The sequence below is a fragment of the Hemiscyllium ocellatum genome, chromosome 17, assembly GCF_020745735.1.
Source record: "Hemiscyllium ocellatum isolate sHemOce1 chromosome 17, sHemOce1.pat.X.cur, whole genome shotgun sequence".
NCBI lineage: Eukaryota > Metazoa > Chordata > Chondrichthyes > Orectolobiformes > Hemiscylliidae > Hemiscyllium > Hemiscyllium ocellatum.
The window spans coordinates 60,226,340-60,249,253 of record NC_083417.1 but is presented as its reverse complement, the minus strand read 5'-3'; the positions used below and the strand labels follow the sequence as shown (position 1 = coordinate 60,249,253).

Below are 22,914 nucleotides of genomic sequence, written 5' to 3'. Positions count from 1 at the left end.
ATTTTTAAAGGGCACTCACTTGCCAAGAGAAGATTGGGTCACCCATTTCTAGTTTGGTCTCGGGTAAAACAAGTAGTTGATCGGTTTTAGGGATAATAGGCTCCCATTTCACAACTTCTGGCTTTTAAATATTTACAACCATACCATTCCAACTCGCTAAACTGTGGGAATTGAAACAGCCCACTGAGGTTCAACTAAAATGCTGCAATGTATGCTATTTAAGTCTGACCCATGTCAGTCGAGGTTATCTTCAGCAATCATTTTCTGTACTTAGAAAATCAGTACCTACTGGGACTTTCCTGGTTCCTAGCCTTTAACTAATTTTGATTTCAATGCACAGACCAAAATGAGACTGTCATGTTGGTTCAGGCAGCACACCAACACTCTTTCCTCCATTGAATCATGTTTCTGGAATTCTTGACTGATTTTCTTGGGTTCAATGTCACTCGCTACTCCCGTTAATGGAGGTTGCAATCCAATGTGGAGACACCTTTTTCCAGTAAACAATAACTAAACAAATGATACTCCAATCCAAGGATCGCAAGAAAACCCTTACTCAGACACTATGCTGCCACGTGGATTTTTTTGCTTAGTATGGGAAATTGGATAAATGTTATTAATTTGAGACACAGGCTTTCAGCCAATTATTACGCTTACTTGAAGGTTTCTTCCTAAATGTAGCATTTTTTAAAAAAACAAACTTTCTGCAAACTTACACATTGATGTGCTATCCAAAATTTCAAAATAGTTATTTCTTCAGACACTAATTATCTTAATTAATATTTTATGCAAAACCTTATTTCCTTAGATTCAGCTCGCTCCCTGACTGCTTGTGAATATCACTTTCCATTTTTCCAAGAAGAAAATACAATCCAAGAAAATGATAGCACCCACCCAGGATGTTTCTTTTATGCACAAGCCACAATTACCTCACGCTTTGTTCAACAAAATTTTCTTTATATTATTTATCTGCTATCAGTCAATACTCATTTGGACAATTTTTTTTATCCACATGCTTATGAACTAAAGGCAAATGTTCTATTAATCCTCAATTAACCTTACTTTTATCTTGAATGTTCAGTTCTAACAATGCACATTTTTAAATTCAGAACATTCAATTCTGTATGTTAGTCCATATTTAAAACATCATATTACATATGGATTGAAGAACAGGAATGCGTTACAATTTAAAGTTAATTCTTCTCAAGAAGGGAGTGGGTTTCTCTAAATTGCTGTACACTAATGTCAGACTGCTGATTGCATAACTGTGGGAGGGTGTGACTAGCAGGATATTAAAATTACACCAGACTAAAATGAGACAATAACTAATTAAGCCAGCTGATCTTCTACTCAACTACCTTTGTAAAGTCATGCCCCAGAAAGGTTTTAACACAGAACCTATGAACCACATAGCTCAGTCAAAGCAAGCATTACATAATGGCTAATTCTCTACTACTGAAAGATTGACTTAAAACTGGTCTATGAAATGTACCACATAAACTTGCATGACATGCAGAAGACTGAAACACAACAAAAACAAATCAGACATATAGAATTATTTATTATGGCAGCAGACTACCTTTCCATCTTGTTTTGCAGTTCCAGAATGTCTACACTGGTTTCCCAAGCCAAGGGATGCTTTATGTATAAATGTAATTCATACTACAAACACTGGATGGTGCTAAAAGCAACATCACAAGCTGAGTTATTTTCTTAGGACATACGCACCACATGCACATGCACAATACTTTTTTTTGTAAATCACTTCAAATGTCAGAGGGATAGTATGGCCAACTTTAAGTGCTTTTTTCTTGACCTTGTGATTTTGCAACAAATTCCAATCAGTTTTTTTTGCCTCCACGGGCTTTTTTTTTGTCATCGTGACATAGAGTCATAGAGATGTACAGCATGGAAACAGACCATTCGGTCCAACCCGACCACATATCCCAACCCAATCTAGACCCGCCTGCCAGCACCTGGCCCATATCCGTACACGCTTGAACATACTCAGTCCAGCCCAGTTTAGAAATAAGTGACCCTCAATTTACCTTAGAAACCCCGAAGTTACAAAAACCTTTAATTGGTGAGTTGGGATGCAACTTCTAGCATTAGTTTAATTTAATTTGTTCACTATGCATGCAATATCATGCATGCCCAGTGTTTACTGTTCATTCGTATAACCTTTGGAAAAGTGGTAATTGCTGTGTTAATGAACCACTACTACAGCCCACAAGAGGGGAAGAGAGTACTTAAACCTATAGTGCTCTGAGGCAACCTCAGGGTTCGGACCCAGTGGCAGAGATGTAATTCCACAATATAGGTACTATAGTATATGTAATGCATAAAATAGATACAGATTTCAATATTCAGATTGATCAGCTACTGCACAGGCAAGACTCCGTCACAATGCACATCAAACAGAAACCAGAGCTAACAACAGGTGGAAGGGAAAGTAAGATGGCACACCGATTGGGAAAGAATTTGAGAATGAAAGTTTATTATTTACTGTTCAGCTTCCCTCCCATTCCATTCCCAAGTGGTGATCCAAGTCAAAATTTAATTTTGATGACATTAGATTCCTTACAGGGTGGAAACAAGCCATTTGGCCCCAACAAGTCCACACTGATCCTCCCAAGGGTAACCCACCCAGACCCATTCCCCTATATTAACCCTGACTAATGCACCTAACACAATGGGCAATTTAGTATGGCCAGTTCACCTGATCTACACATCTTTGGATTGTAGGAGGAAACCAGAGCATGGGGCACCCAGAGGAAATCCAGGCAGACATGGGGATAATGTGCAAACTCCACACAGTGGTCTGAGGTGGGAATCGAACCTGGGTCTCTAGCGCTGAGGGCTTGAAACTATTTTCAATTTCGTTACAATTGTAATATTTCATCTAACCTTTCAAGGTGAAATCTCTTCCACTATTCTTCATAGTTTTACTCATTCACAAAATAAAACAATGCACATTTGCAATTAACATCCAAGAAATCCTAAATGCAAGCAAGTAATGCAAAATTTAAAATGTCTTCGCTGGAAAACAAGCTATAACTGTTAATACTCTGAAGTAACTAACACAAGATGATCGGGGTACTCAGATGTCCTGCATAAGTTAGACCAGGCAATCAAATGGACTCGATAAATTATCGTTTGAAGTTATAGCCTTTTGTCTTTCTGATAAATTAATGCAATTGTTATATCCTTTAATGGAAATACTGACAATAGCAATATTCGATTTGTTCTGTGCTAATTCCATAGCCTAGTAAAATAGGCTCCAAACAAAATAATCTAATGTAATAATTTAACATGACTCAAGCAAAAAAAAATTCAGATTTGTTGAACAAAAGTTCAAAGCACCAATCATCTTTTATGAAGATAATTCAACAATCTAAGCACTGAACTTTGCTAGATGTGCAAACCTGCACTCTTCATGAGCAGTTTACATTTTGACAAAAGCTAGGAGAAAGCGAGGACTGCAGATGCTGGAGATCAGAGCTGAAAATGTGTTGCTGGAAAAGCGCAGCAGGTCAGGTAGCATCCAAAGGAGCCGGAGATTCGACTTTTCAGGCATAAGCCCTTGTTCAGGAATGAGGAAGGCCTGACCTCTAGTTCTGGACTCCCCAACTCCAGGGAAAAGACTTTGCCTATTTATCCTATCCATGCCCCTCAATTTTGTAAACCTCTATAAGGTCACCCCTCAGCCTCCGACGCTCCAGGGACAACAGCCCCAGCCTGTTCAGCCTCTCCCTGCAGCCCAGATCCTCCAACACTGGCAACATCCTTGTAAATCTTTTCTGAACCCTTTCAAGTTTCACAACATCTTTCAGATAGGAAGGAGACCAGAATTGCACGCGATATTCCAACAGTGGCCTAACCAATATCCTATACAGCCGCAACATGACCTCCCAACCCCTGTACTCAATACTCTGACCAATAAAGGAAAGCATACCAAAAGTCGCCTTCACTATCCTATCTACCTGCGACTCCACTTTCAAGGAGCTATGAACCTGCACTCCAAGGTCTCTTTGTTCAGCAACACTCCCTTGGACCTTACCATTAAGCGTATAAGTCCTGCTAAGATTTGCTTTCCCAAAATGCAGCACCTCGCGTTTATCTGAATTAAACTGCATCTGCCACTTCTCAGCCCATTGGCCCATCTGGTCCAGATCCTGTTGTAATCTGAGGTAACCCTCTTCGCTGTCCACTAAACCTCCAATTTTGGTGTCATCTGCAAACACACTAACTGTACCTCTTATGCTCGTACCCAAATCATTTATGTAAATGACAAAAAGTAGAGGACCCAGCACTGATCCTTGTGGCACTCCACTGGTCACAGGCCTCCAGTCTGAAAAACAACCCTCCACCACCACCCTCTGTCTTCTACCTTTGAGCCAGTTCTGTATCCAAATGGCTAGTTCTCCCTGTATTCCATGACAGCTATCCTTGTTAATCAGTCTCCCATGGGGAACCTTGTCGAACGCCTTACTGAAGTCCATATAGATCACATCTACTGCTCTGCCCTCATCAATTATCTTTGTTACTTCTTCAAAAAACTCAATCAACTTTGTGAGACATGATTTCCCACAAACAAAGCCATGTTGACTATCGCTAATCAGCCCTTGTCTTTCCAAATACATGTACACCCTGTACCTCAGGATTCCCTCCAAGAACTTGCCCATCATTGAGGTCAGGCTCACTGGTCAATAGTTCCCTGGCTTGTCTTTACCGCCCTTCTTAAACAGTGGCACCACGTTTGCCAACTGTCCAGCAGTCTTCCAGCAACTATCGATGATACAAATATCCTGGCAAGTGGCCCAGCAATCACTTCTCTAGCTTCCCATAGAATTCTTGGGTACACCTGATCAGGTCCTGGGATTTATCCACCTTTAACCGTTTCAAGACATCCAGCACTTCCTACTCTGTAATATGGACATTTTGCAAGAGGTCACCATCTATTTCCCTACAGTCTATATCTTCCATATCCTTTTCCACAGTAAATACTGATGCAAAATATTCATTTAGTATCTCCCTCATTTTCTGTGGCTCCACAAAAAGGCCTCCTTGCTGATCTTTGAGGGGCCATATTCTCTCCCCAGTTACCCTTTTGTTCTTAATATAGTTGTAAAAACCCTTTGGATTCTCCTTAATTCTATTTACCAAAGCTATCTCATGTCCCCTTTTTGCCCTCCTGATTTCCCTGTTAAGTATACTCCTACTTCCTTTACACTCTAAGGATTCACTCGATCTATCGTGGGTGACACGGTGGCACAGTGGTTAGCACTGCTGCCTCACGGCGCCAGAGACCCGGTTTCAATTCCCACCTCAGGCAACTGACTGTGTGGAGTTTGCACATTCTCCCGTGTCTGCGTGGGTTTCCTCCGGGTGGCCCGGTTTCCTCCCACCTGTGCAGGCCAGGTGAATTGGCCATGCTAAATTGCCCGTAGTGTTAGATAAGGGATAAATGTACGGGCATGGTTGCGCTTCGGCGGGTCGGTGTGGACTTGTTGGCCAGAAGGGCCTGTTTCCACACCAAGTAATCTAATCTAATCTATCCTGTCTATACCTGACATATGCTTCCTTTTTCTTAACCAAACCCTCAATTTCTTTAGTCATCCAGCATTCCCTACACCTACCAGCCTTTCGTTTCACTCTGATAGGAATATACTTTCCCTGGATTCTTGTTATCTCATTTCTGAAGGCTTCCCATTTTCCAGCCGTCCCTTTACCTGCGAACATCTGCCTCCATTCAGCTTTCGAAAGTTCTTGCCTAATACTGTTAAAATTGGCCTTTTTCCAATTTAGAACTTCAACTTTTAGATGTGGTCTATCCTTTTCCATCATTATTTTAAAACAAATAGAATTATGGTCGCCAGCCCCAAAATGCTCCCCCACTGACACCTCAGTCACCTGCCCTGCCTTATTTCCCAAGAGTAGGTTCAAGTCTCTAGTAGGTACATCCACATCCTGAATCAGAAAATGTTCTTGTACACACAGAAATTCCTCTCCATCTAAACCTTTAACACTATGGCAGTCCCAGTCGATCTTTGCAAAGTTAAAAATCCCTACCAGAACTACCCTATTATTCTTACAGACAACTGAAACCTCCTCACAAGTTTGTTTCTCAATTTCCCTCTGACTATTGGGGGGGTCTATAATACAATCCCAATAAGGTGATCATCCCTTTCTTATTTTTCAGTTCCACCCAAATAACTTCCCTGGATGTATTTCCGGGAATATCTTCCCTAAGCACAACTGTAATGCCATCCCTTATCCTTTCTTGCCTCCCTTTCTATCCTTCCTGTAGCATTTGTATCCTGGAACATTAAGCTGTCAGTCCTGCCCATCCCGGAGCCATGTTTCTGTAATTGCTATGATATCCCAGTCCCAAGTTCCTAACCATGCCCTGAGTTCATCTCCCTTCCCTGTTAGGCCCCTTGCATTTAAATCAATGCAGTTTAATTTATTAGTCCTACCTTGTCCCTGCATGCCCTGACTGTTTGACTCACTTCTGTTCTCAGCTGTACCCATCTCAGATTGATCTCTTTCCTCATTACCCCCCTGAATCCCACCCCCCAACATACTGATATCGGGTAGTAATAGTCTTTGACAATGCTTACGTATTTGCGGTGGAACAATGAGGCTATTTGCATTCCTACAGCATCTATTCGACAGCCTCAATTATTTGCCACATTTAATGATTTAACACAAGAAACACAAATCCAACATTGACAATAGCACAAAGAATTAAATGCTACCATCTCCCTTATTAGAGGTACTGTGGCATAGTGGTAATGTCATTGGACTAGTAATCCATAGGCCATGTGTCTACGTGGACACAGAAGCTGGCAACATTTACATTCAAGATAAGCTTATTAATTGAAACCATGACATTTATTATCAGTTGCTGTGAAGACCAATGTTCTACAAGGAAGGAAATCTGTCACCTTGGCTTGGTCTATGTGTGACAGAAGAACTCCAATTGCTCTGTCAAATAGCCTATCAAGCCCCTCATTTGAAAAGCAATGAATGTTGACTTTACCAGCAACATACTCATTCCATGAGAGAAAAAAATTACCATGGCAAATGGATTTAAGTGCAGTGAAAGTTAATCCATCCAGAATTATAACCATACTCTCGTTTAAGTAGTCTTGAATGGTAACAGTACACATGTGAAAGGGCTTCATTAATCAAGTGTTTTTCTGATGAGATACGACATGAACATCCAATTCCATTTGTTCAATGTACTTTTGAAAATGATCATAACACTAAAAAGGGGAGTTGAGTGTTTTTCTTGTATTCTGATCAACATTTCTTCCACTCAACTACCAAAAACAGGTCAAGTGGTTGTTTAACTCAAGTCAGTTGTGGGATCTTGCTAAAAGAATCTTACACAGCAGCAGTGAATGGTGCCCTTCAAAACTAATGCTATACATGAGAGATTTTGATGTAGGAGATATGGTCAGGTGCTACAAATAGAAGACTTCCAATGTGAACTAAAACTAATAAATTCAATGAAAAACATAAGTGACAGTATTTGGACTTGAGATCATTGGTAATTGAAGTGGTAAATTTTGATTAAGATTATAGACATAACTGAAAAGCTCTCCATTTATTCAAACATTCAGTTGGCATTGCTCTGTAAGGCTAGATGTTGGGCCGAAGGGCCTGTTTCCACACTGTAAGTCTAATCTAAAATAATCATATCAAGGGAGCAGCAAAATTTAAATGCAGTTCAAGACAACTCAACATGGTGATACTCAAGAGTATACCAAAACTTGCAGATCTGTTAACGATTCTTGTGCATGTGTCACTGAAACGATCTTTCAAGCTGAAACAGTTAATTATACAAATAAGATGGGGGGGGGGGGGGGTGCGAAAAGGGAGGATGGCGTGTGCATGCTCAGATGGGTTGGAGAGCACAAAGGGATGCAAAAAAACAGGGTCACTGCACACAACGGACTGATAGATGTATACAGATAGAGCAGTTGCAAGAAAAAAATAGAAGGCTAGGAAGACAGATTGATTATGAGGGAAGAATGGAGAGGACTAACAGATGTGTTACATTATTATACGTAACAGCGCTCCCGTATCTGTGCAACTTTATTCAGACAAGAGTGGTAATACATGCAAGCTGCAAGTTGCTGTGAAATCTGGCGATGCAAACTTTGTAGGGGGTTGGTGGGTAGAGTGGGTGGAGTAATGATAGCTATTTCTGTTTTACTGAAGGAATGAACCGTAATCTGTTCTCTATTAAAGTCATTTCAAATAAGGAAGGACTTCAATTCTTTTTTCTTTAAGCAGCTTTTAAAAAAACAGAAGTGTGTGTGTTCTGCCAGGAAAAGTCACAGCCACTGCTTGCAGAGCATCCAGCTGATGAAGCACAGCTGGGTTAGTTTAATTTTTTTTAAAAATTATGCTTAAATATTAAAATTCATCTTTATTTAAAAAACAGATCAATTGCTCAGCTTGTATTTATGAATTGAACAGTTGAATGTCCCACCCACCTAGATGTTTCAGAAAGTACAAAAGACAGACCCCAATTAACTGGAAATTGATCTTCAAACCAGTCTTAAAAAGCACCAAAAGGAACAATAAGTACAGGTGGGCTCCTACTACATTTGGTATTTTCTTCCACCATCGTCATGGACTAAATCACATGAAAGAACCATAACCAAGTTTCAAAAAATCTGGAGAAATTTTAAAAGCCAACAAAAGATGACCAAAGAAAAAAGGAAAGAGAAAATAAACTATGAGGGCGAGTTAGCAAGTAACAAAAACAGACAGCAAGAGCTTCTTTAAATATGTGAGGGGGATGAGAAGGGTCACAGTGAACATAGGCCCTTTCAAGAATGAGGCTGGGGAGATCACGAAGAGTCAGAAAATGGCAGAGGAGTTGAGTAAATATTTCAAGATCAATCTTCACAGTAGAGGTCATTAATAGCATTCCAAAAATATAAATAGTCAAGGGAGAAGGTGCAGAAAATAAACTAAGTAACTACCACCAGAAAAAAAATGTACTAAGGAAACTAATATAGCAAAAGGCTGGTACATCCCTGTGGCCTGATGGGTTGTGTCAGAGGATAGCAAAGGGAGTAGCTACAGACAGAGTGATATACTAATATGAGTATCCTTAGATTGTGGAAAAATGCCACAGAATTACAGAACTGCTAATGTAACAACCTTATTAACAAAAGGGAGGCAGACAAAATCAGGTAACGATAAGCATGTAACTAAATGGATATTATTGGGAAAATGTTAAGTGTCTATTATGAAAGATGTAATAGCACAGCATTTTGAAATACATAATATGATCAAGTAGAGTCAACATGCCTTCACGATGGGAAAAATCAGGTCTGACAAATTTATTACAATTCTTTGAAGTAACGAGCGGGAGAGGTAAAGAGGAACCAGTAAAAGTAATATATTCAGATTTCAAAAGGCATACAATGAAAGGTACAGCACACAAGATTATACATGAGATGAAACAAGAGCCCAAAGGACTGGCTAGCTAATAAAAGGCAAACACTTAGGAATAAGCAGGCTTCTTTTTTGGAAGGCAATCTGTAAATAGTGGAAAACCAAGGCAGCATTTATATACAATATATATTAACAACTTGGATTTTAGAAGTTAATGTGCTATTGCCAAGTCTGTGAATGAGATTGGATTAGTGGGAAGGCAGGTAATGAGGTTGACATAAAGAGTTTACAGAAAGTATAGACAAATTAAATGAGTGGGCAAAAGCATAGCAGATGGAATATAACAAGAGAAAATGTAAGGTTATCCACTTTGACAGGAAGAATAAAGGAGCTGAATATTTTTTAAATGGATAAAGACTACAGAAAGCTGCAACACAGATTTGAAATTCTTTATACAAGAATCACAAAAAACTAGCACCCAGGCAGGTAACAGGGAAGGCAAATGGACTGTCAGGTTTTGTCGCAAAAGGAAATGGAACATTAAAAAAAATGTCTTGAGAGAACTATACAAGGCACTAGTTAGACTATCCTGGAATACTGTGAAGCAGTTTTGGTCAACTTTATCCAAGAAAACCTACACTGGCATTTCAGAGAAAGTTCAGTAGATTGATCCCTGGCATAGTGGAGTTTCTTGTAAGGAGAGATTGAATAGATTGGGCTTGTATATGTTTAGAAGAATGAGAAGAGACCATCATGAAAGATTTGTGGGAGAGGGGATTGACAGGTTGAGTTTGAGAGACAATGATCAAATGCCATTTTCTCAAAGTGAGGAGTCTTATTTAAGACCGGTAGTGAATCCATAGCTTTCTTTACCACAGAAGTTTGTGGAAGCTGGATCATTAAGTACATTTAAGGCTGAGAGAAATAGACTTTTAATCATGATCGCACTGAATTGCCGGACTTGATGGGCCGAATGGTTTGCTTTTGCTCCCATATCTTATGGTATAAAGACCACTTTATAGAAACCTTTTCTATCTGGGCTGGTTTCAAGTCATTCACTTAGACAAGGAATTTGCTGTACTTTTAATCCAGTTTACAATAGATTCAATTAGAAACAGAAAACTGAAAACAGATGACTACTTAACACTTGCATACGTCTTTTCATACAGCAGAAACTGGAAATGGTACACTAGTGCAACAATGGGACAATCTGGGAATGGTGTTAAAATTTACTTTAAGAGGAACTTCACCTTGCCCTTAACTATATCATTTTATAAATGGCCAGTGTTAGTTTCTCAGTAAAACAAAGGAAAAACAATTCAAGTGATGGAAATAAAACAAAAACAAAATACTAGAAATGATTGGTTGGTCAAACACTGTAGAGAGTAAACTACTGAAATGTTTTAGGTGAATGATCTGAACAGAGCTCCACAGATTTCTATACAGATGCACCCACACCTGCTGGGAATTTCCAGAATTTTTTCTTGCCAAAACTCTCAATGATATTTTTCACAACACAAAGGATTCCAGCACAAAAATAAGTAGCCATTCAACTTGTGGGGTCTGTGCTGATTCTCCAAAAGTAGTAACTGTTCTCGTGCCACCTTTATTCTACCTTCTCATGTCTTCCTGTTGGATCATAATTTAAATTCCCTCTTGAATTCAGCCTGTCTCCACTACATTCAGACAGTGCATTTCAAATCATAAATATTTTCACGTAATAACTGTTTTTCCTCATGTTACCATTGCTTCTTTCCCTATTACCATAAACCTATATGCTCTATGGCTCATAATCCTTCCAACAATGGGAACAATCTCCCTGCTTAATTTGACCAGATACCTCTATCAAGTTTTCTCTAAAGTCACACCCTCTTGCTATATCTACATAAATGAAGTTCCACACTTCCACGTCCCCCAGAGAGAACAATTTCAGACCATGAGTGTGGCACATTCCCCAAAAGAGAAGGAATTCCCACTTTCCAAATTTAATCAGTCATTCTCAATTTAAGTAGCATTACTATTAGCTACCCAGATAATTGATTGGCAGACAGGAAACAGAAGAGTAGGAATGAAATGGTCTTTTTCCAAGTTGCAGGCAGTACCACTGGGATCAGTGCTTGGACCTCATTATATACACATTTGATTTAGATGAGAAAACTAAATGTAATTAGTTCTGTAATGGATGGTAGAGTAAACTAAGAGTAGCATGCCGAGCTTCTTCAGTGTGATTTGGACAAGTTGACTGTGTGGGCAAGCATCATGTGGATAAATGTAAGGTTGTCCACTTTAGCAAAGACAGATTATTTGAATGACATCAGACTGGGAAGAACAGGTGCAACAAGACCTGGATGTCATTGTACACCAGCTACTGAAAGCCTTCATACCAAGAGGATTGGAGCACAGGGCTTTGATGACAGCAAGCCTGGAGTAATGTGTGCTGTCTTGGTCTCTTTACCAGAGGAAGGTTGTTCTCGATAAGGAGGGAATACAACAAAGTTTACCAGACTGATTCCTAGGTCAGCAGGACTGATGTATGAAAAGAGACAGGATAGGGCAAGACTATATTTAGTTGAATTACAGGAATTTTGGGGCTGGGGAGCATGAAGCATCTCACAAAACCTATAAAATGGCAACTGAACTAGACAGGTAAACACAGCATGAATGTTTTCAAAGACCTGAGAAATTTCTTCACCCAGAGTGATGAGCCTGTGGAATTCTCTGCCACAAAGCAATCGAGGCCAAACATTGAAGGTTTTTAAAAGGAGGAATTAAGGCTAAAGGGATCAAAAGGACACAGGGCGAAAGCAATAACAGAATACTGGTTGAATGATCAGCCATAATCATATTGAACAGAAAGCAGATTTGCAAGGTTGAATGGCCCACTCTTGCTCCTACTTTCTAAATTGCTACTCTGTTCCAAACGTACCTTACAATACTTTCCATGAATGCAGAGGATATAGTATTACATGCTACAGCAGAGTAACACCCATCCCTCCCTAACTTAACACAAAAAGTGTCCTAACCTCTCACCTCCATGTCCTCCCGATGAGATCTCTCCCTCTCCTCAAAATCTCTGGCTCTCCTTCGGGCATCCTCAAATGCCTGTTGCGCCAGTGCATCCTCCTGCTGCAAAAAAAAAGTAAATGCAAGCTAGAATAAAGTAGCAATAGTCATGAGAATCAGTAAGAACTTTGAAGGATTTTCTGAATCTCATTAAATGCTTTTCTGAAATCTTAAATATATGAACACTCACTAAGCATGAACTATCCTATTTCAACAAGGATGTTAAAAATACAAATCAAATTAATTAGCACAGTTAAGGATTGGTCTCTTCTCATTACAGTACAGCACAGATCCAAAGCAATGCTAAACTTTTCATAAAGCAGTGAAATTTCAAGTTTGCCAAATATGATTCTCTGGTTGCTGTCTGTTAAAAGGATCAGTCCCCAGCATTCAGTTTCTACTGTTCAATTTCACTCTAGCTCAGACAAATGTTTACTACTCCAAAACATTTGGGAGAGGTAATTTCATGAATGAGCAAATATTACACAACCTGAAATTAGATACTTAACACCTGCCTTTTGAACACAAATCATCTCAGCACTTCAAGTAGATACCTAAATTGGGGAATCATACAAGCATTCAAATTAGTGCAGGTGGCAGTAGTGTGCGGTTACCAGCTTTGACAATTCGGAGCTCAAACCTTCACAGCTGAACATGGTTTCAGAAGCAGAAGGGATCCTTCAAGAGCACTTTTTCAAGGAATCAACTACTTACAGATTACTTACTGGTCAGCATCCTCTAGTTATTGTTACAATTTTAGAAGCGTCAGGTGCTTTGTGTCACTGATTCCAACAGTACAATTTTACAGGGAACTAGGTAGCAGGAAATTTAGACTTAGACTTAGACTTACAGTGTGGAAACAGGCCCTTCGGCCCAACAAGTCCACACCGACCCGCCGAAGCGCAACCCACCCATGCCCCTACATTTACCCCTTACCTATCACTACGGGCAATTTAGCTTGGCCAATTCACCTGACCCGCACATCTTTGGACTGTGGGAGGAAACCGGAGCACCCGGAGGAAACCCACGCAGACACGGGGAGAACGTGCAAACTCCACACAGTCAGTCGCCTGAGTCGGGAATTGAACCCAGGTCTACAGGCGCTGTGAGGCAGCAGTGCTAACCACTGCCACCGTGCCGCCCTAAATGATGGACTAGTTTCCAACTTTAAGGCATCTGCACAAAACAGCTCCACCCAGATATAGTAGCAGGGAGCCTCTTCAAACATTGCATGAATTGCAGCATGCAGGTCATGCTAGATGAAGAGTATTTCAGATGTAAATCATCCTGAACTTCAAAAGATGTGATAAGATTTACAGTAAATGTACACAGGAGGGGAAGACTGTATTTTTCATATTTTGCAACCACATGCTGTCTCAGTGCTAAACCATTCCAGCTGGGAACTGATCAACAGAAATAACTACTATTGAGATAGAAATAGAATAATTATGGGGCAACAGGATAGTTTCCTCTAAAGATGTACCAATTAGCATACTTATCATATCACTGAACTGAAATTCTGTAAAATGTTAACTGGACGTTAACAACTCAGATAAGAACAAAGGACTGCCAATGCTGTACATCCGAAACTGAAGCAAAGTGCTGGAGAAACTCAGCATATCTGGCGGCATCTGTAGAGAAAAACTGAGTTAACTGAGTCTAGTTCTGACAAAGAGTCACTGAACTCAAAACATTAACTCTGCTTTTCTCCTTATAGATGCTGCCCAATCAGTTGAGTTTCTTCAGCACTGCTTTCGTTATAGTCAGTTGCTCTAATGAGGATATTCCCTTTTATGTCCAAGGCACTGGGTTGCTCCACAGATTATTAATGAATTCATATGTAGGAAGGGATGCCAACTCAGCCCATCAGCCTCCATTCTTTTTAAAGTTCATTTTGTGGGATGTGGGCATCCCTGTCTGTCCAGCATTTATTGCCTGCCCCTAGTTACCCTCGAAAAGGCGGTGAGCTGAAACACTGCAGTCCACCTGCTGTGGATCCACAATGCCAGGAGGGAGGGAATTCCAGGATTTTGACCCAGCACCAGTGAAGGAATGGTGATATATTTCCAAGTCAGGATGGTGAGTGACTTGGAGGGGAACTTGAAGGTGGTAGTGTTGCCATGTCTCTGCTTTCCTCGTCCTTCTAGATGAAAGTGGTCATGTGTTTGAAAAATGCTGCAAGAGGATTCTTGGTGAACTTCTGCAGTGCATTTTGTTGATAGCACACACTACTGCTACTAAGAGTCAGTGGTGGAGGGAGTGGATACTTGCAAATATAGAGCCAATCAAGCAAGCTTCTTTGTCCTGGGTGATGTCAAGCTTCTTGAGTATTGTTGGAGCTGCATTCATTCAGACAAGTGGGGAATATTCCACCACACTTCCAGCTTGTGCCTTGAAAATGGTGGACAGGCTTTGGGGAGTAAGGAAGTGAGTTACTTAGTGCAGTGTTCCTAGCCTCTAATCTGTTTTGTAGCCACTGCATTCATGCAGCGAGTCCAGTTGAGTTTCTGATCAATTATAACTCCCGGGATGTTGATAGTGGAGTTTCAGTGAAGGTAACACCATTGATTATCATGGGGCGGTGGTTAGATTGTCTTTTATTGGTGATGATCATAACCTAGCATCTGTGTGGCACAAATGTTACTTCTCACTTGTCAGCCGAAGTCTGGATATTGTCCAGATCTTATTACATTTGAACACTGACTGCTTCAGTGTCCAAGTCGTTGCGAATGGTGTTGAACATTGTGCAATCACCACGTATTCTGACTGATACTTTGCATTAGCAGCACAAAAATCAAGCAAAAAGTCAATTTACCTCCTGTAAGCTTTGAATCAAAGCATTATCAATACAGTAATTCCATAACAAAACTGTTAAGTTATAGACATCAAATACCAAAACTTTAGGAACTCATGAATTTTTCATAATACAAGATCCAAGGGGGCTGGAAAGAAAAAACCCAAAAAAAGATTGTGCAAACATTGAAGGAGAACTTAACAACTCTGATTCATCACAATTTAAATAAGTCAACTTTAAACCAGTTAACAGATACACTGTATTAATGATATATACTATATTTTGTGCTGCACAAAAAGTGTTAAACATGCTATCAGTCTGCGATTCAACTGCACTCACTCTCATACTTCTCTTTAATACAAAGGCTTCAATTTTTTTTGTCCAGTTGAGCTAGTTAACTCAGTGGAATTAGAAAACAAAATCTCAAATTAACTCTAGCTTAGATACACTTGACTTAAACATTTCTAAAAATGAAGCCAATGCTAAATGGGTGAATCATTTAAAAAAGGTCTTTTTGCAATGCATTGGAGGCATTAGGAAAGTTTGACATTTAACAGCCCCTAATAGGGTTGTGACGATGCTTAAAGAAAAAAAAGCACTCGGCAATTAGCTGACATTTATCACAATGATATCATATTTTTACACAAAAACAAATGCCTTTAAGAAAAATAAAAGCAAGCTTCAATCTAACAAGCGTTATAAAAACTAATGCTATGAATTCTGCTCTACATTTTATTCTCAACCCCATCCCATCATTTCCTTGTACTGAAAAATGATTGCTCATTTTACAAAATCTCAAAGGTGCTTTAATTCTTTCTAGAATGAATTCAAAAGGCATATCACAGCCCTCTGGAATTAACTTCAACACTCCTCAGTGTTCTCGCAATTCTCCAAGGTACGATTCTATTGGGGTCCTTTCATTATCTTTTTAAGCTTACTGAGACTTTGATTATTTTATTTTTATTTTACTCATTTTTGGTTTGGAACTGTGAGCCAAAATTGAGAATCAAAATGTTAACAGCTGCTTATTTTGGAAAGGAAAGTGCGAATAAACTCCCATTATGAAAACTGGCCTTGAAAGCTAATTACAGTTTAATTACTGTGCTAAGTAGTTCCAGCAACAAGATGTTTTAGGCTTAGGACTGGCAGCTGCTTTTGGATTCTGAACTGGTCAATCAAGGAAGGATCAGTGAAGAGACAAACACAATCTTGCTAAAAGAGGGGGGCAAAAAAAAGTGAGCCATTCTGACTGTGGTTTTGAAGTGCAACTATGTTGCTTCTGGACAGTGCTGCTATGTTTTGCTCTGTTTGATTTTTCACTGCAGTGGCCAACTTGCTGGTTGTTCTAAGAAAATAGCCCTCTGTAAGAAGTGGATGAATAATTCTGGAAAGCTACTGAATCTGTTTGAGTGTATCAGTAACTTTGGGATTCAAGCAAAAACTCCGCTGACGTGTTTTTTCCAGCTCCATTAACCTCGGATTTCTGAAGGCTGCGTATCAATCATATATTTGTTGAACCGGCAAATTATAAGAGTTTTAAATTTCTCTAACTATCTATGTAAAAATGGGTTTCTAGTTAAAAAAGATTGGGCTTAGACATTGATGTTAAATAGTCTGCCTTGTTTCTTAGCCATGCCCATGTTCTGCTATAGTTATATTAATAATAATTTGTTAATTGCTGTTCCAAGTTATAAACTTTGTATCTGATATGTTACTATTAAAGTTAGGGACAATTGAGCAATTTTGAAGGTCAATGAATGTTTTAAATTTTATCATGTTATGAATCCAGGATGATGATTTGGTTTGGCTTGCTGTTCCCATGTCTTAACAGGCTACATACCCTTCCATATTCCTTCACAGTTGCCATGATTGTGAATCTCTTAGTTCCTTGTTCCAATTGTCAGCAGATAACCTGCTTCCCCTCAGCTGACTGCTTTCTCCTATAAGGTTTTGCTGAGAACGAAGTTAGTACTATCTTCTCAAAGATGACCAAAACAACCACCACCTATTCACTGAGTCAATTTGGCGAGATGCAGCACAAACCAAAACAAAAGTTACAACTGACTGTCAATTATCCACACGTAATTGCTTATTTCTGTCAGCAAGAACATTCTAAGACTTTACCCTGAATCAGCATCTCAACAAGTTTTAATACATGTTTTAACTAAGCGTAGACGTCCTGACTCCTTTACAAGCCAAGTAGTGCATTTCCACTAAGATTTCAAGTTCAAGATTTATACTTATACCTCTGACCTTAATGGAAATATAGGTTAGTTTTTAAACTGTAATTAACTGCAAGCTCATTTAAAGTGCATTCCCATGAGCTATTTACCAATTTCTGAATCAGATGCCATTTGTCTACAGTTAAAACATTGATTCCAACCAAAATAAATTAATTCCTAAGTCTAAAAGTCAGATTCCAAAACTAGACATTCACAACATGCTGGCACAATGACAAGCTACTCTCAATACTTTTGTGATTTAAGAACTTAGTAATGCCTGATGAAACTATTCAAAATGGCTTAACTGAAGAGGAATGAAGCATTTAGCAGGAATCAAAGGCAAAATCCAATTGATACTATTGTGTAGCACAGACTATTAGCTGGTCAACAAAACTGCAATTGGCCCAATTTCTTTGCTTACCTGTGCACGGTCTTCATCAAACTCTAGACATCCCATACCATCAAGTCGCTGGAGGTCAATCCAGCCTTTCCAGATCACACAAACTCCATTAAGAATCATTGGAGCCTTCAGGCAAACCTATGTACGAATACAAATTGCAGCATTGAATTTAAAGAACTGATGACAATTGCTCACTCCAAGTATATTTCACAAACTAGTAAGGATGCTGAAACGATGAAATTGTGAAATTAACAGCATAAATTACTCCGATTACCAAAATATTTCATTTATCAATTCCCTTGGTATTAGTCAAATTCTTCATTCAGCCACAAGAAGGCATCATGTTGACAGGAAACCAAATATAATCCATTCTCCTGTCCAATAAAATCTGTTAGACTGATGTTCTCCCATCCATGAAACTACCAAATATTTTGATGCAAGGTAGTCATTTGAAGATAATATTCTAAATATCAGGGTGGAGATGACAGTGATAAGTCTGTTTCGAAAGCTACATTGGATAGTGGCTACATAGTCTGGGGAAAGCACTTCTGTTTCCAGCACATTGTATACCATTCAAACTATACATGATCACATCACTCTTTCCACAAAGGCCAGTAGACCAGTTGATTAAATAATCCAAGTATTAGGCAATCAAGATCCGTAAAATTTTAGGCTACTCAAATTTTGTGTAATAATGCATCTATGGCATTTTACAACCAAATGAAAAAAGGACAGTATAATAGTTTATGGATTCATACCTGATTGCTCACTACCTGAAGTGAATTAGAATAACATTTTCAAATAAAAATAATCTTTCAGAAGTTACTTGAATAAGATGCCATAACTCTTTCACCATGGCAGATCGGAAAAGATTTTGGATGATCTAATTATATGACAAACCCATGGCTCCCACTATAAAAGCTTTGGAATATTACTCGAGTGATCTAAAGATTTTGCCTCCCCAAAACAAAAAAATCATACCAGCTTTGAACAGAATCAAGAAAAGCTTCTGCACATCATATCACATTTTGCTATTTGTACATTATAAATGTGCCCTTTTGTCGTAGAGTTCATAACTCTGTTGCAATCAACCGCTTTGATAACTACATTTCCAAATTCTGTCTCCCTGAAAACTGAAATTATATACTGTATACCCAAGTCCAGGTTATTAATATACATAACAATAATAGTGGCCTATCCCAATCCTTGGGGACTATATATCTTCCTTCAGTCTGACAAACAACCTTTTCCAATTAAGTGTGTTTTTTGGGTGCTTTACAATCTTAAAAAAAAAACATTATTGCTGTTGTCCCTTTGCTATTAAGTTTTTTTTAAACACAATACACTTAAGTATCATGCACACTTAAGTTTTTTTATTAGCCATTAGTATCATGCACACTTAAGGTCTTCAAAGAAATGGCTAATGAATTAAACAGTGTTAATTTAAATAAATTCTAGAAAGGTCCCAATGCACTGGAAAGCACCAAATATAAGCTTGCTATTCATGGAAGGAGCAAGACAGAACAGAAATCTAAAGGAGAGGTAGCTTGATATCTATCTTAGGGAAGTAGAACAGCACTTAGAAAAACGCAAGATAATTTGGATGGTTTTATGAATGGGAAAATATCTTAAACCAATTTATTGGAATTTGGTGAAGGAGTAAATGTGGTGTAGATATAGGTGAGCCCATTGACGAATTGTACTTTGGATTGCCAGAAGGCATTTGATAATGCCTCACAAAAAGTTATTGTACAAACTAGAAGCTCACAGGGTAACATACTAATGTGGTTAGGGGACTGACTAAATCTGCAGTAGGCACAAGTGGGTCATTTTTAATTAATATGATACGATAAACAAAGTCCTTCAGGGGTCTATGCTGGGTCCTCAACTATTGATATCAGGCCTTAAATGAGAAGATTGAACATGTGGTGGTCGAATTTGCTGATGACACCAAGATAGGATGGAAAGTATGCTATGTATATGATGTTACAAGGATGCAAGCTGATATAAATAAGTTGAGACAGTATACAAGAAAATCTGGCAGATATAGTATAATGTGATAAGATGTGAAGTTGTTCATTTTGATAGTAAAAACAACAATAGAATAGAATAGAATAGTGTTATTTATAATCAGAATAGCTACAGAATTCAGAATACAGGTGCAGGGGAATCAAATGTTCTAGTGCACAAGTCACAAAGAGCATGCAGTACACCAAGTGATTAAGATGGTTCAAAACAAAAGGAATTGAACACAAAAGCAGGGATGTTGTGTTCATACAATACATTGCCAAGAGCACAGCAATGACCACCACAATTTGGGGGAGGCGATGTCCTAGTGGTATTATCACTGGACTGTTTATCCAGAGACCCAGGTAATGTTCTGGGGATCCAGGTACAAATTCCACCACGGCAGATGGTGGTACTTGAACTGAACATTTAAAAAAAACTGGAATTAAGAGTCTAATGATGACCATGAAACCACTGTTGATTTTCGGAAAAACCCAATTGGTTCACTAATGTCCTTTAGGAAAGGAAACTGTCACTCCTGTCTAGAGTGGCTTACATGTGACTGCAGACTCTCAGCGATGTAGTTGGCCCTCAACAATCCCCTGGGCAATAAGGGATGGGCATTAAGTGTTGGCCTAACCAGTGATGCCCTTATTGTGTGAAATGATAATTAAAAAGTGCCTTTAATACCACGCGCAGTTTCGGTTTTCTTATTTAAGGAAGGAGGTAATGCATTGGAGGCAGTTCAGAAGAGATTTAGTAGATACCAGGAATAAGTGGAATATCTTTTGAAAATAGGTTGGATAGGCTGGGCTCATTTCCACTGCCTTTTAGAGCGGTGAGGGATGGTGTGTTTGTAGTGTAGCAGATGCCAAATATCTTGACAGGCTAGATGTAGAAACGACATTTACTCTTCTGGTATAGTCCAAAACTACAGGGAACTATTATAAAATTAGGGTTCACCTTTTTAGGAGAGAGATAAGAGGAAATTTTTCTTTCACAGGATTGAGAGATTCCTCATAACTAATTAGGACTGGAATATTTCAGTCAAGAGTATCTATAGATTCCACCTTTACTTCCAGTTCAGAAAGTCTATTTAATCCACTCCGTTTGTGCTGGCTGCAAGAGGAACTCGGCATGGTTTAAGAAACATCTCAGATGGACTGAATTACCTTTCTGCTTTAAGTCCTACCAACCTATGTACGTTATCTGTATCTTATCCAATAGTACTACAGCCATGTTTTTACCACATTAGCAGTATCCTGTACTTTACGAAGATCAAATGTTTTAACCCCTTGTTCTTTTTAGATCTTCTCTGTACTATCTATGTTCAGCTTGGTCTCTAGTATACAACATAGTTTATAACCAAAAGCCTCTTTTCAAGTCTTGTTTTAACCTCATCAATCATGTCAGAGCTCCAGCTTTAACTGCCTTTCCTGTCCTCAAGGGGATTGGCCTCATTGCAACAGTCCTAGCTTAGAAAATGTGAGCCAATGTTCCAATTAAATCCAACTCCAGCTGGAGGAACACACCTCAATTTCAATTGAGGCAATTAACAGCTCCTGGACTCGAAGTTCCATAATTTCAGATCATGAACTGAATCCTTCATTTTGTTTCCCTGCCTTCTCTCCCACCCATTATCTGGTTTCTGGTGTAGACCTATACACAGTCTGTTCTACCAAAACATGTGTATCTTCAAAGTGAATTGGCTTTAACATGATTGAAGAATTTAGACTGTTGTGTAGAACGCAAACTTTCCTTACCTGTATTGGCTATAAGCGATTCTGGCCCCATTAGTTTAAATGGTCCAGCTATTACACGACTTATAATTTGAGATGGAACGAAAACAGAACTATCGTGTTTTATCAGAACTGACTGTATTCTTCATTAATGCCTTCTATTAAAGACTATTCTGGCCCTCTCTTCTCTATAATCATTGCCCTTTTTCTTTTGCTCTGTGACACCTGTGATTTCTAATCTCCTTTACCCTCTAACCTTCCCTTCTGTTCCACACTCTTCCCACCTTTACCCAATAAGTTAAAAAACTACCAGTTTTCTACCTGCTTTCAGTTCAGAAGAGTCATTCTGGACTTCAGAAGTTAACTCTTTCTTTCTCCACAGACATTGCCAGGCCTTAGTTTCTCTCGTATTTTCTGCTTTTATTTCAGGTTCCTAGCATCTGCATTGTTTTGCTATTATATAAAGAGAAGTGGTCTATTCTATACCCTAAACATCTTCCCTGTGAAGGTTTCCAATGCTTCACTTACTGTATTTCCAGGAATCTTTAATGTCAATCCAAATGTAATTTTTTTCAAAAAACTCATCTAGGTTAACCCTGCCTGCAAAGCTTTTTGCTCCAATATACCTGGCATTATTCCAGAATTATTCGAAATTTGATATTATGATAAGTCACCAAACGCTGTCCCAGTTCATTTCCCATAACTAAATCCAACAGTGTTTCTATTTTCATTGGGCTGGAAAAAAATATCAAAGGTTCACTTTTACATACTTAAGCAACTTTTCTCTCTCAATTCCCTTTATAGTATTATCCCAGGACAGTACATATTAAAATAATTGAAGTCCACCATAATTCTGTAGCTGTAGAGTCAAAGAGCATGGAAACAGCCCCTTCGGTCCAACTCATGCATACTGACTAATTTTCTCAAACTAAACTAATCCCATTTGCCTGCATTTAGCCCATATCCGTTTAAACTTTTCCTAGACATGTAACTGTCCAAATGTCTTTAAACTGTTGTAAGTGTACCTGCATCTACCACTTCCTCTGGCAGTTCATTCCACATTTAAACCACCCTGTGTGGAAAAAGTTACTCCTCAGGTTCCTTTTTAAATTTCCTCTCACCTTAAAATTATGCTCTCTAGTTTTGAAAGCCCCAGTCTATGGGGGGAGGAAAAACCTTTGGTGTTCACCTTTTTTTAATATATATACTTATTGAAAGAAAAAGATTTGTTATAAAATTACAAAATTACAACAATAAACCAACAAA

General features: G+C 38.8%; 1 protein-coding gene across 4 annotated transcripts in view; it reads right to left on the bottom strand.

The window, feature by feature from the left end:
• The window catches only part of cbfb (core-binding factor subunit beta), an 89,421-nt gene that overhangs the window by 13,134 nt on the left and 53,373 nt on the right, over nt 1-22,914 (bottom strand). For 2 of the 4 annotated variants that reach the window (XM_060837806.1, XM_060837808.1), the window contains exons 4-5: nt 17,924-18,040; nt 12,447-12,549 (exon numbers count right to left, since the gene is read on the bottom strand). In XM_060837806.1, the coding sequence (XP_060693789.1) occupies nt 12,447-12,549; nt 17,924-18,040 (220 nt within the window). The remainder of the gene's footprint in view (nt 1-12,446; nt 12,550-17,923; nt 18,041-22,914) is intronic. The other 2 variants (XM_060837805.1, XM_060837807.1) reach the window with 1 other exon arrangement.